This window comes from Barbus barbus, assembly GCF_936440315.1.
Source record: "Barbus barbus genome assembly, chromosome: 27".
Classification (NCBI taxonomy): Eukaryota; Metazoa; Chordata; class Actinopteri; order Cypriniformes; family Cyprinidae; genus Barbus; species Barbus barbus.
The window spans coordinates 21,968,653-21,982,574 of record NC_136755.1 but is presented as its reverse complement, the minus strand read 5'-3'; the positions used below and the strand labels follow the sequence as shown (position 1 = coordinate 21,982,574).

Below are 13,922 nucleotides of genomic sequence, written 5' to 3'. Positions count from 1 at the left end.
AGAGTTCCCATGAGTACTGTTACCTGATCATAAAGGGCATTTAATACAATTAGAAAAGCATTAAGTGATTATGTCTTTAACGATACAGTGCATAACTAGTAAAATGAGATTGAAAGTGTTTTGTTGTAGATTAGTGTAGCATAAACAGTAAACGGTTGGATAAGGATAATTTAAGAGTGCACTTTATTCTGCAGGTAACGACTGTGTTTGTCTTCTCTCACTGCAGGTACACCCCAGTGGGACGATCTTTTTTCTCTTCCCCAGAGGGCTATGATCACCCACTGGGTGGGGGGAGGGAGGTGTGGTTTGGCTTCCACCAATCAGTGCGTCCAGCTATGTGGAAAATGATGTTGAACATTGATGGTAAGTCAGAGTGTTATGATAGGACAAACCATTTTGGTCTAAATTATCCAGTTGCATCATCTGGACAGTGGTTCTAGTAGTATATCAAATATCAGATAAAAGAAAAAGATCAAATAATGCCAAAACAATCGGTGTATCTATCATTCGTTCAATAGTTTTTTTATTTAATATTGAAAGTAGAAAAATGAGAATCCTTGTTAGTTTTTTCATTTTTTTCCAAAAAATAAGAAATCAGCCTAAATTTTCGTTTTTCGTTCAGGGGTAGAAAAATGCATAAACAGCTTGAATATTCTATTTCTACACATGGGCGGGAATTAAATGCCCCTTTCTGCTGATTGGTCATCAAACCGTGTAGTCATCTGTTCTTCCTTATTTTCACACAGCAGAATAATAGTCCTCTGCTGCTGCATGGATTCTTAACGCGTTTATTGCAACTACATTTAATCTTTTTCTCATCAAACTTCCAGACTAATGAATGTCTCGAGACAACTCGTACTGGGGGGCAGAGCAGACAGGTCTTAGACATAAATTAAATGCTTTGCATCTGCTGGGCATGGCAGGGTATGATATGACGGCTAAGTCTACATTTAGATTATTTGATGTTAAATGTATTAGATAAATCACTTTGGAATAAATAAGTGTGTATCATGATCAAACACGGATTAAGAATCCGTACAACTGCAGCAGTGGGGGACTATTATTATGCTGCGCGAAAATGAGGAAGAACAGATGACAGCACGGTTTGATCTTCAGCTGACCAAGCAGCAGAAAGGAGGGGCGTTTATTTTCCACACAAGTGTAGAAATCAAATATTCAAGCTGATTATTTATTTTTCTACACCTGAATGAAAAACGAAAAATTAAGGTGAATTCTTGTTTTTCGTATTTTTGGGAAAAAATAAAAAAACGAAAAAGGAGCCGTTTTTGTTTTTCATTTTTCTATTTTCAGTATTAAATAAAAAAAACGAATGATACACGGATTCAAAATAATAATGCCTTTCATTTTATTTCACTTTTATTTGTCATTGGTCAGACAAACAGCTAGTCCAACTTTTAAAAGCATTGTAGTGTTTATATTTGGGGAGATTTAACCTGCAAATGACTTGTTAACTATTTAATTAACTATTAGTGTAACATTGACCATGTTTTATTTTCTCTACAGTGTCTGCCACTGCATTCTACAAAGCTCAACCTGTGATTCAGTTTATGTGTGAGGTTCTGGATATCCACAACATCGATGAGCAACCTCGACCTCTTACTGATTCCCATAGAGTCAAATTCACCAAAGAGATCAAAGGTTTGTACGAATGGAAGAATGGAGTCATTTCTATTCATCAAAGAATCCTGAATAAACATCATAGTGAAATTCAGCTTTGCCATCACAGGAATAATTTACATTTTAAAATAAAATACACAGTTGTTTGAAATTGTAACCATTTTTCAAAATATTACTGTTTTTACTGAATTTTTTAAAATAAATGCAGACCTCTTTAAAAAAATATAAAAAAATGCATGAATGTACATTTTATAGATCAGTAGCCAGGGTTCCATTCACACATTTTTATACACATTTTGGGATAACATATAAAAAAAAAAACTGGATGGAAACACAAAGATGTGTAAGTGGCAATTTTATTTTGGTAGAAACATGGAAAGGAAATTTTGCTATATTTACAAATTACTTCTTTAATTTTTGCATAAATTAAATTTGCAACTGGGATTGAAACATGATATTTACATGTACTGTATTTAATAGTGAGAATACTCTGAGCTGTAAACTGACCAGTTGCATCTGTTTAGTGGTGTAAATTTGATCTCCTCCTCCCATCAGGTCTAAAGGTGGAGGTCACCCACTGTGGCACCATGCGGAGGAAGTACAGGGTGTGTAATGTTACTCGCCGGCCAGCCAGCCACCAGACGTAAGTGTATCATTTTCATCATTTATTATTTTTCTTATGGTAATATGAAGTTTGATTGTGTCTCAATTAGCAGGCCAATAAGTCTATAATGTGTCAAAAAGACAAAATATTTTACTGACCTTTTTGTTATATTGAAGCATTGCATCACTTGCTCACCACTGGTGATGGCACCCATTCACTGCAGAGGATCCATTGGAGAGCAAGTGATGTATTCATAATTTCTCCAAATCTGTTCCGATGAACAAACAAACTCGTAAACATTTTAAATGAGCTGAGCACGTGTAATTTTCAGCACATTTTTGGGTGACCTATTCCTTTAAAGAGCAAAAACTGAAGAGAACGTGATTTATTTTTTTATTTTTTTTCATACTTTCTTGTTTAAAGCTAGTCTCCCCAGCTCTCCATTAACTTTCTTTTGAATTTTTGTTTTGCTTTGTTAGGTTTCCATTACAGTTGGAAAATGGACAGACCGTGGAGAGAACAGTGGCACAGTACTTCAGGGAAAAGTACAACTTACAGCTCAAGTACCCCCATCTGCCCTGCCTGCAAGTAGGGCAGGAGCAGAAGCACACATACCTGCCTTTAGAGGTAAGAGTCAAGATATTTGATCAATTACATTAGCTACCATTTCTTTCCACAGCCACCATCTCTTCACTGATTTATGAATTCACGTCTAGCCACTTTTAGAAGCTTTTCAGATGTCTCAATTCATTTTAATAGTGCCAAAATTGATCGTCCTCTCTATTACTCAGGTGTGCAACATTGTGGCAGGCCAACGCTGCATTAAAAAATTAACAGACAACCAAACCTCCACCATGATCAAAGCCACGGCCCGCTCTGCACCGGACAGACAAGAGGAGATCAGCAGACTGGTGAGTTCAGTGTGTTGCTGTCTGATGCTGCAGTAATTCTTCAAGTATGTGGACTACCAAAATGTTGGTATCATGGAAATTCTTACATTTTACATTTAGTCATTTAGCAGACGCTTTTATCCAAAATGACTTATAAATGAGGACAAAGGAAGCAATCAAAATCAACAAAAGAGCAATGATATGCAAGTGCTGTGACAAGTCTCAGTTAGCCTATCGCAGTACATGTAGCAAGGTTTTGTTTAGTTATATAATAAAAAGAAAACAGATAGAATAGAAAAAGAATAGAGCAAGCTAGTGTTAGAGGACTTTGTGTCTTGTTAATTGTATAATAAAGAAAACAAATAGATGGAATACAAAAAAATAGAGAAGCTAGTGTTAGTTTTTTTTTTTTTTTTTTTTTTTTTTTTTTTTAAGAAAACAAGCAGTTGGTAAATGAATAGAGTGCAAGTCTAAAAGGGGCAAGCCTTTTTTTAAGAATAGAATTAGAATAAAGCGTGCTAGAGTTAGTTAAATTCTTCATAGTATCCAGACAAAAACCAAAACTGTCACAAGGATTTTCAATTAGTCTCAACTCTAAATCTTTCTGAAACCACAGGTGCGCAGTGCCAACTACAACTCGGACCCCTTCGTGCAGGAGTTTCAGTTCCGTGTGCGGGATGAGATGGAGGAGTTGACGGGTCGTGTCCTGCCCGCCCCTATGCTGCAGTATGGCGGCAGGGTGAGCTCTGAACACTTTATGGTACCCATTCCCTTTCACTCATGCACTGTATGTGTGTTTGTGTTTTGAGTAGAAGGCTAGAAATTGGTCATGGTTTGATGCTTGATTTAACATTTATAATTATAATTTAATGTGTGCTAAGTTTGTGCTAATTCTAATGTCTACATGTGGGAGGAGTTGGTGTGTTTGTTTTTTTTTGGTTTGTTTGTTGTTGTTTTTTTAATGTAATGAGGTTTGTTGCTTGTTTAATTGCTTGCTTTTTATATCTTTTATACCGTGGTTTTGCATTTACATTTGCATTTTTTGTGGCTGTTTATAGGGCTTTTAATAAAGCATTTAATGTGTGATATTTTTTATTATTATATATATATATATATATATATATATATATATTTTTACAACTGTTGATTTTGTTTGCCTTTTTTAAAGGAATTATTCACCAAAAAATATAATTAAAAAGTAAAAAATCTAAAGTAATTTTCTTCATTCACATGTCATTCCAGACCTCTGTGAATTACTGCTGTGAAACACAAAAGGAGAAATTCATAGCAGAATGTCTAAGCTGCATTATTCCATGCATTAGAAGTGAACAATGATTATGATTGTCAAGCAAGATTTGTACAGCGTTAGAAAACTGAATATGGTTGCATAGAGACTAGTTTTATGGGGTTTTGAACTTGACAGTCCTTTTAGAAATCCCTTTGTTTTCCACAGTTGAAAGAGCTCCCAAAGGTTTTTCATTGTAACAGCTGTATAAAAGTACATATGCTGTATGTTTGGCCAAACATTTAACACCGGCGTATACTGTTTGAGTTCATATACTATTTGATCTCAACAAGTTAAGACAACCTTTGTATCCATGTGTTACAGAATCGTACAGTAGCCACCCCAAGTCATGGAGTGTGGGATATGAGAGGCAAGCAGTTTCATACTGGTGTGGAGATCAAGATGTGGGCCATTGCTTGCTTTGCCACTCAGAGACAATGCAGAGAGGAAGTTCTCAAGTAAAGCTTTTTCCATCTTTTTGTCTTTAACAAATCATCATTTATTAATGGAATTAACAGAAATACTGAAGTGTCTCTCCTGTCTTTTTGCAGGGGCTTTACAGACCAGCTGCGGAAGATCTCTAAGGATGCAGGCATGCCCATACAGGGCCAGCCATGTTTCTGCAAATACGCTCAGGGAGCAGATAATGTGGAGCCCATGTTCCGCCACCTGAAAAACACCTACGCTGGCCTCCAACTCATAATCGTCATTTTGCCTGGGAAAACTCCTGTCTACGGTAACTATTTATGGACAGATGTTTTTTTGGTCATTAAGTTTGGATTTTGTTCACGTCAGATTTAAATGGTGTTCTCACATGTTCTTTGAGCTCCTAACCGTAGCACTTAAGTCAGCGCTCTCTTTCTCTAGCTGAAGTGAAACGTGTTGGAGACACTCTTCTGGGAATGGCCACTCAGTGCGTTCAGGTGAAGAATGTGGTGAAAACCTCCCCTCAGACCCTATCCAATCTCTGTCTCAAGATCAACGTCAAACTGGGCGGCATCAACAACATACTGGTACCCCATCAGCGGTAAGAGAATAAAATGAATCCATTTACACTGAAAACTTGGTTTCACTAGTCAAGACAAAATGCCTCTAAATGTACCGAACACCTTGTTTATTTTTATTTATGTTGTTTGTTTTTCAGCCCATCTGTATTTCAGCAACCTGTCATTTTTCTGGGAGCTGATGTCACTCATCCGCCTGCAGGAGACTGCAAGAAACCCTCCATTGCAGCTGTGAGAAAGACAGACCACATATACACACCTTTTTCGTCATGTATACTAAATAATAGTAATATACTAATCAAAACTAATTTGCAAAACTTAAAATCATATCCTCGTTATGGACTTGAAAGTTGTTGAACAGATGTGGATATTTCAAAGAAATACTGTTTTTCTGCTTCTCCTCACTTCAAATTTGTTGCTGAACAGGTGGTGGGCAGCATGGACGCTCACCCCAGCAGGTACTGCGCTACCGTCCGTGTTCAGAGGCCCAGACAGGAGGTGATTCAGGACCTGGCGTCCATGGTGCGAGAGCTGCTCATCCAGTTCTACAAGTCCACCCACTACAAACCCACCAGAATCATCTTCTACAGGGACGGTGTGTCTGAGGGACAGTTCAGACAGGTGAGGCTCTCCAGCACCCCCTCTCCTCCCTTAGCCTGCACTGCATGTAGTCGAAAGAGTCTAGTAAGCACTGATGCAAAACTTTATTTTAATCATGATCACGATTTATTGTGATTTCTCTTGAATAAATAAGCATAATTGTCTTTGATATTTGCCAGCTGGTTATATATCATGAAAATTTTTCATTTTCATTTAACATTTGCATTATCTTGTATTGGTAACAAAACTGAAGAGCTTAAAATCCCCCAATCGGAGCTTTTTCCTAAATGGATACATTTTCTTCCCAACCTTTTAATCATGCCCACATTTCTTTGCTTTAAGAAAAAAGCTCTGATGAGCTGGAGATATCAAAAATGCATATAGTCATTTTAGAAATGTCTTTTTAGATTTCATCAGAACTTCAACTTGAATGGTTTATTTTTCCTCATCTAGTTTCCTGATGCATTATATTTACCATATAATTGAACATTAAAACCAGCTCTCTCAAAAGCTAAACCATAGCAAACAGCGCAGCTGACCACATGAAAAAACAGACTGGCTGTATTACACTTTGTTTTTTCATGTGGTCAGCTGCGCTGTTTGCTATTCAAGTTGAAGTTCTGATGAAATCTAAAAAGACATTTCTAAAATGACTATATGCAGCCCTGCTGTATTCTTGAACTGTATTTTACATCTTTATTTCTAGGTGCTGTACTACGAGTTGTTGGCCATACGTGAAGCTTGTATCAGCCTTGAGAAGGAATATCAACCAGGAATTACCTACATTGTTGTGCAGAAACGTCACCACACTCGTCTCTTCTGCGCTGACCACACTGAGAGGGTGAATATGAGAGACTTCTCCTAAAAGCTTTGTTACATTTTCCTTACTTTTTTCCAATTTTTTTAACTCGCACACTCACTTTTCTTCTTATTTTTTTAAAGGTGGGCCGCAGTGGTAACATACCAGCAGGTACCACAGTGGACACTGATATCACCCATCCTTACGAATTTGACTTTTATCTGTGCAGCCATGCTGGAATACAGGTATGAACACACACAGACATGAGCACAAGTGTATTAGTGCATTTTAGGCCTTGTTTTGATGTATTATTGCCTGTTAAATCAATTGAGTTATTAAAATCCATTCAAAGTTACATAATGCATTTTATCAAAATGATTATTTAACCTCTTTTACCCAGGGTACAAGCCGACCTTCACACTACCATGTGCTATGGGACGACAACTGCTTTACAGCCGATGAATTCCAGCTCTTGACCTACCAGCTGTGCCACACATATGTGCGCTGTACCCGCTCAGTTTCCATCCCTGCGCCTGCCTATTATGCCCACCTAGTGGCCTTTAGAGCCCGCTACCATTTAGTGGATAAAGAGCACGACAGGTGAGGGTTTTACTGGACTAATTGCCAGTGTCTATAAGTAGAAATGTTCTATTTGATTTAAATTAAAGGCTTTTGGAAGCTGTCAATCATTTTGATTTGAATAGGCTTTTCGTATTCTTGGTTGCCGCAGGTGTTTCTTTGTCACAGTGAGCCAGTTTTCTTCATTTAAATGATTCAGAGTAATGGTTTGATGTCAAGAAGTTGAATTTTTCAATTCAGACTCCGATTCATACAGTCACAGATTTGTGTTGCAGTACCATATAAAAGTAGTATTTTATATCGTTGGACTGTATCTAAAAACAGGAAAAAAATCAGTTTTTATATAATTATGTTTGCACTCTACTATTGTGTATAATGTATGTACTGTTCAAAAGTTTGGGTTAAAAAAAAAAACAGTATTTGTTTGAAATGGAAATCTTTTTTTAAAACATAAATATAAATGTCAACATTGATCAATTTAATGCATCATTGCTGATTGATTTCTTTAAAAAAAACTTGTATCTCCTTTATGTTGAGGAAAATGTATTTCATAGTGTAAATTTATGCCTCTGCTCATTTCTTTCTCCTGTTTCACAGTGCGGAAGGCAGCCATGTGTCGGGCCAAAGTAATGGCCGAGACCCCCAGGCCCTGGCCAAAGCTGTGAAGATCCATCATGATACTCTGAGGACCATGTACTTTGCTTAGCCCCGCCTCCACAGACCTGTCAATCTCTGGTCATCGTGCACTTAGCGGAGGAGGGCTTCTCCCAATCACAGGCTGCTAAAGAGAACCAAATGTAGAACTTACAGGAGGAACTAGCACTGTTATGCAATAGAAAAACAGCCAATCTTTCCAGTCTGCTTTGCTTACTAATTGTTTTTAATATGTAGATTGCAGCTATACCATTATTTATTAGATTCATAGATCTGTTTAACTATTAATTTTGCCTATTTAGGTCACAAAACAAAGCTTAAAAAGGTTTGCTTGATCAACTTGTACTATATCAGTGAAAAAGGCAGTGTTATTTTATTTAGGACCAGCGTGATGAGCCTACTTGTCTGGATTTCGCCTTCTACAGAGTTTTGTTTCATAACTAATCAAACGCACATGAATTTGGACATCAGTGTCTTCAAGTTTAGTTGAAAATCACAGGCAAGTGTGTTCAAACTAGTCTTTGGAACTACCTTTGGTTCAGGATTAGTATCTTATTAGGTTTGGTGAAGTTGGTTGTTGGAGGAATGCCACTAGAGGTGCAAAGTTTGCTATGACATCTTACTGTAGGCCCACAATTTGTTGCACTAATCAGAGACCATTCTTGATGTTTTACTAGTAAATTAATAGTAAGTCATGCTTTTCCAGCAAAATCTAAAACAGCATTTGCAAAAGAAAAAGACAACTGAAATGTCATTCCATTTTATTCCAAATAGTCAGAAATCCATATTTGTTCCTTTACATCTAATTTTCCATGTGTCCATGTCTTCTTCTGCTTTTTGAACATTGGAGGCACCTCATTTCTTCCAATTTTATAGTCTTTCAAATGATTCTATATACCTCTGTGATAAATTAACTGTCTAGTTCATGCGCTGTCTAGAAAATATTGCGCCTACCATTGAACTATTGGTTCTTTGCGGTTCCTGGCGGCTTTCTCTTCAGCTCGCTCATTAAGCAGAGGTGACAGATTAGCTAAGGACTGCAGAATCACCAAAAAATGAACTTTGAAACTCAAAAAGTTTCCACATAGTCAACTGTTTATGTCTGTGTTGAATGCTTTGTGCCTCATTCGGTTTGAGTGTGCTTACATCACAAGCGTTCAAATCAGTCAGAGCATGACCATAACACATTTGATGGATGTGTGTGCGCATATATAATTCCACCCAAGGCTACTCTGAGGCCTACGTCATCCATTAATATTAACTTTACAGCTGTTAGACATTTCATTCTGACTTATGATCTTTGAGCTTGTTTATAATGTTGCTTTTAACTTGCATTTGTCAATAGTGCATTTGTAAATGATCTATTTAACGTATCAGTTTCTTAATTTCGCGTTTCAGCCCTGTGAACTGACAAACACTGTCTTATAAGCCTTTTAGTGCAATAAGCCAATTATTGACGGCTCTGTCGTAGACTTTCATTACAATGCAAACCGTACCTTATGAGCGAATGCTTTAATTTTAAAAACGTTTTGTTGTATGTGACATTGTGTAAGAGAAGAGGATGATGTGTTTTTTGGCTGGAATGCTGGGTTGAGTTTACAGAGAAGATGGTATGTTTTATGGGAAAGATTCTGAGTTTGCTGTCAAGAGATCTTGGACAAACCTTTCATGTAAAAAGTCAAATGAGACAAAGTGCCTGTTTTATAGGAAATATCCCTAGAACGCAATTCTGTTGGGGTATGTTTTAAATATATATTTAAAGTAAGTGGCATGTACATAGGTTGGACAGATATTTAGCTGTTGAAACTGTTATTAAGGTCTTTTTGTTGTTAAGGGCAATTTGAATAGTTGAACTAATATAAAACTGACTAAACCAAGCCCTGAGTCATTTTCATTTGAACTTTCTTTTAAATTTTTGGACTTTCTTTTGAACATTCAAATTGTCTTTTGAACTTTCAGACATTCTTTTCAATGTTTGAATTTTCAAAAATCTATTTTTGAACTTTCTTTTAAACATTCGGACATTCTCTTTTGAGTTTTTAAATTGTCTTTTGAGCTTCAAACTTTTTGAACTTAAACTTTTTTTAATGTTTAAATTTTCAAACATTTTGTTTGAATTTTCAATCATTGCTTTGAACTTTAAGGCCCTTTCTTTTAACCTCTTTTCTTCAACCTCCTGCTTGTTCATAGCCCCTCTATATTCAACTGCATTCCACAAAGACCAAACCGATGTGCCTCGGAAAACAGGGGTAGCAGTGAGTATTGAGTAAAAGCATTTGAATTGTAGTAGGGTAGGTGGAGGGTTATATTCGTTAACTCCATGGCCTCTGGCACACTTTCACATCACCCTTAATGTGAATGGCATTGTGGTCTTTCTGCCCCATAGCCACAAATACATGTTGACCAGTGTAGCTGCTATTTTACATAAACTACATCTGCTTTTATATGTGGAGAGAGAGAATGAGAGATTCTGAGAAATGACTGACAAATATATTGCTGCATTTAAAAAGCTGTACGGTCTCAGATTTGGCAAAACGCCTAAGGTGCTAAGAGGTGTGGTGTTGTAATTTGGGGATGTTAACTATCTGTTTGCTCTGCATTTACTCTTTTTTTCAGCGTGTGATGGTCGGTTAGTTGCCGAGTTTTCGAAAATTGTTTGCGAATTACCAAACCCACATACGTGGTGATATATCCAAACAGTTAAATAAAATGTCAGTTTTAGTAAGTTATCTGGAGTTTAGCTCTGTAAAAAAATCTTTGCGCTAATGTCAAATTTCTTCGGTGCTCTTTTTCATTTGTTTTGATGTGTTGAGAACTGTTACTTCTCTGCCGCTACCAGCATTTTAACTTACTTGAATAAGGGGAGTGATCAGTAGAACCTTCACCTGGATGCATGTTTGGCTTTAGATGACTGCTTATATAGCCTTCTGAAGTTGCCACGGAATAAATAGCTAAAAAAAAGTCCTGGAGATGGGGCTATTTGAGTTGGTGGGTGTGGCTTAAATGGCACCTCCCACTGAAACTGTGACGCGACACTCTCCACCCCTTGGCTTAAAGCTGGAATGTGGATAGCTTAAAGCATTTTTAATTCAGAGGAGAAGTATATTTGTATATTTTTCAAAAACAGACCTGCATGATTCACATCAATTATTTTTGCTAACAAAGTCTGTGAAAGATAAGAAAAAGATGATAATAGTGATCTTAATCATGATAGTGACTAATATAAATTGGGCTAATATGCAATAGACTATTGATTAGTAGATTTGTCTCGTCTAGTTTTTTTGAAAGAAAGTCGTTCGTGAGTGTCTCTGCATTGTCCTACGGTATTTATGTGCAAAATTATGTAGTTCACAAAGGGATGAACCTTCAGTCCTCTCGCTTTATTATTATTTTTTTGACTTTCATATGAAGGTACCGCCTCAAACATTTCCATTTAGTTGATAAAAACAGGATGATTCACACACAAGCACATTTAAAAATGCCTGTTGCCCTCTTGAAATCAATATATTAATTGTGTCTGAACTAAAGTGAAACGGTTTTCCTCAAGCCTAGAGTATTTGCTGCTTGAGGTTATTTTTCTGACTATGTTGAGGTGAAGATTCATCCTTTGGACAGACGAGTTAGTGGAATGTGCCTTTTCTGGTGGTGCTTCTAAGACAGATAAAATGCGACATTTTTAAGGGCCCAACAAGCCTATATTGAAGTTATATTAATATGATATACTGTATAATGTGTGTTCAAGAGTGTTAAAACTGTATGTGTGGGTGTGATTGTGCCTCTTTATTCGCCAAGAATACATTAAATCACAGAGCTTGCCAGTTACAGGGTCTCTGGACCAAACTTTCTACAAGGGTTATAGCTACTTTTTGTAAGGATTTGGCACTGCAAAACTAATAGATCAAGCACTGACCAGGCAGACTATACCATAAGAAGCCTGGAAGCTCATCCCAAGTGATGTTTTCCCTTTTATTGTTTTTTGTCTTCAAACCATTTTTAATAACAAAGACAAATCTGTGTTCTCTATGTGCGATGAAATAGCAATAACGGAATTGGTAATGTCACTAGTATTTGGCCTAAATTCCAGGTTTAGACACCTTTTCATAAATGAACTTCACGGATCCAACTGTTACATTTATTAACATGATGATCTGGTGATTATAAAATGAGGATATCTGTATCTGTGATTTAAATACAGCACAAATATGTATCAGATTTATCATACTATGCCAAGCGTCTTCTCATCTTGAAGGAGCTTCATAGGATTTTTCAGCACTCTTTCCATTGTGATGCAACACATGTTCAGCGCTCTGATATAATGGTTTAGTTAAAGTGTGATGAAATAATATTACTGAATTGATAACAGAAAATATATATTTGTCTCTCTTGTTTTATCTCAACCCTTCTAATTGTGGTCTTTCATTGGGTATTTTTATTTGGTTGTTCTATTTAATTGTCAATATTTTAATTAAAACTGTATGTATGCAAACTTTGATGGATATGTCTTTTGAACTGTTTGTCTTGGACAAAAATTATACATATGAATAAATATTGAATGTACATGCATTTTTGTTTACTGTGCAAGAAAGGAGTATGTAGTTCAGTGTTAAGTACTAAAACAATTGGTTATTTGAAAAAGCTGAAATATAAATATTAGATTATTAACTTAAATGAAAATGAGAAATATTACTAAAATTGAAATGATTAAAAAACTATATAAAAATGAGTTTGTTTGCAAGAACATAACAAATTTTCAAAAATCATGTTTTTTTAATGTTTTTTTTTTTTTTTTGTTAGCTGTATTTTTCAGTTATTTTTTAACCTAATCAAAAGAACCCAACTGCAGTTTCATTGAGATTAATTGGAATGCACAATGAAAAAACATGATTTTTGAAAATTGTTAAAAACAGAGATGTTTTTGCAAATTAACTTTTCATATTTTATTTATTATACATAGTGAAATGACTCCCAACTGAAAACTAAATATGTACAAATAAAAGCTATTTGTAAAATAGATGTTATATAAATAACACTAAAGCAACACTAGTGTAGCTAAAGTGTTTTTTTTTTTTTTTTTTTTTAAGTTGATTACATAAGCGGATAGATATACTAATTGAGCACAATGGCATTTAGAGCATTTGAGGAAATTGAGCCTCACCACTGTGACACCATCATTGAGCAATGACTCTCCAAACACCAAGATAAAGAGCACCTCATTCACATGCACTTCTTCAAACACTGCAATCACGGCCACCGGATCCACCGCAGCGATTAAACTGCCAAATAATAGAAACTGCAGGAGACCGATGTCCAAGTTACCTGATGATTATAGAAACTGTCAAATTAATTCAGTATGCTCTACATTCTCATAAATAAATGTTTGTATTATAATAGATTTACCCATCGCTCCAGCCTCATAGCATCCCCAGAGCGAGAGGCCCACTGTAGCTGCGTTCCAGCAATCCGAAGATGGCGTAAATGAGACTGGCACCCTGGTTGCTGAAAAATAGCTTGTTGGGCATAAAGTAACTTGCTGTTAAAAGCTGTATTTTTACAGCACATATTATTTTACTAGTTTTCATCATCTTTCTTACAGAAGCATCCACAGTTAACATCAAACTGGTGAAACTAGAAAATTGTTTTTTTTTTTTTTTTTCAAATCCCAGACATTAACAACACATGAGGAAAGAACAGATCTGATCTCTCCATACTGATAAAAGAAGCAGGATAAAATACCAATATGTTAATCACAGGCCTTGTGCAACATCATCCCTTTACATGTGCAGCAATATGTTTAACGTTATTTTATGTGATTCTTTGAGCTTCCACAGCTATTGTTTTCAATTTGCAGTTGTTACACAGCATTGTTATT

At 36.1% G+C, this 13,922-nt stretch overlaps 1 protein-coding gene across 1 annotated transcript in view; it reads left to right on the top strand.

Annotated features, from left to right (window-relative positions):
- The window catches only part of LOC306847212 (protein argonaute-3-like), a 28,263-nt gene extending 15,650 nt beyond the window's left edge, over positions 1-12,613 (top strand). Inside the window, exons 5-19 of the mRNA XM_079381035.1 lie at positions 227-363; positions 1,525-1,659; positions 2,194-2,281; positions 2,722-2,869; positions 3,034-3,153; positions 3,749-3,892; positions 4,742-4,875; positions 4,969-5,153; positions 5,285-5,444; positions 5,562-5,652; positions 5,848-6,042; positions 6,728-6,862; positions 6,964-7,065; positions 7,221-7,420; positions 7,997-12,613. Coding sequence (XP_079237161.1) covers positions 227-363; positions 1,525-1,659; positions 2,194-2,281; positions 2,722-2,869; positions 3,034-3,153; positions 3,749-3,892; positions 4,742-4,875; positions 4,969-5,153; positions 5,285-5,444; positions 5,562-5,652; positions 5,848-6,042; positions 6,728-6,862; positions 6,964-7,065; positions 7,221-7,420; positions 7,997-8,105 — 2,083 coding nt within the window. The 3' untranslated portion in view covers positions 8,106-12,613. The remainder of the gene's footprint in view (positions 1-226; positions 364-1,524; positions 1,660-2,193; positions 2,282-2,721; positions 2,870-3,033; positions 3,154-3,748; positions 3,893-4,741; positions 4,876-4,968; positions 5,154-5,284; positions 5,445-5,561; positions 5,653-5,847; positions 6,043-6,727; positions 6,863-6,963; positions 7,066-7,220; positions 7,421-7,996) is intronic.
- Positions 12,614-13,922: the final 1,309 nt, after the last annotated feature.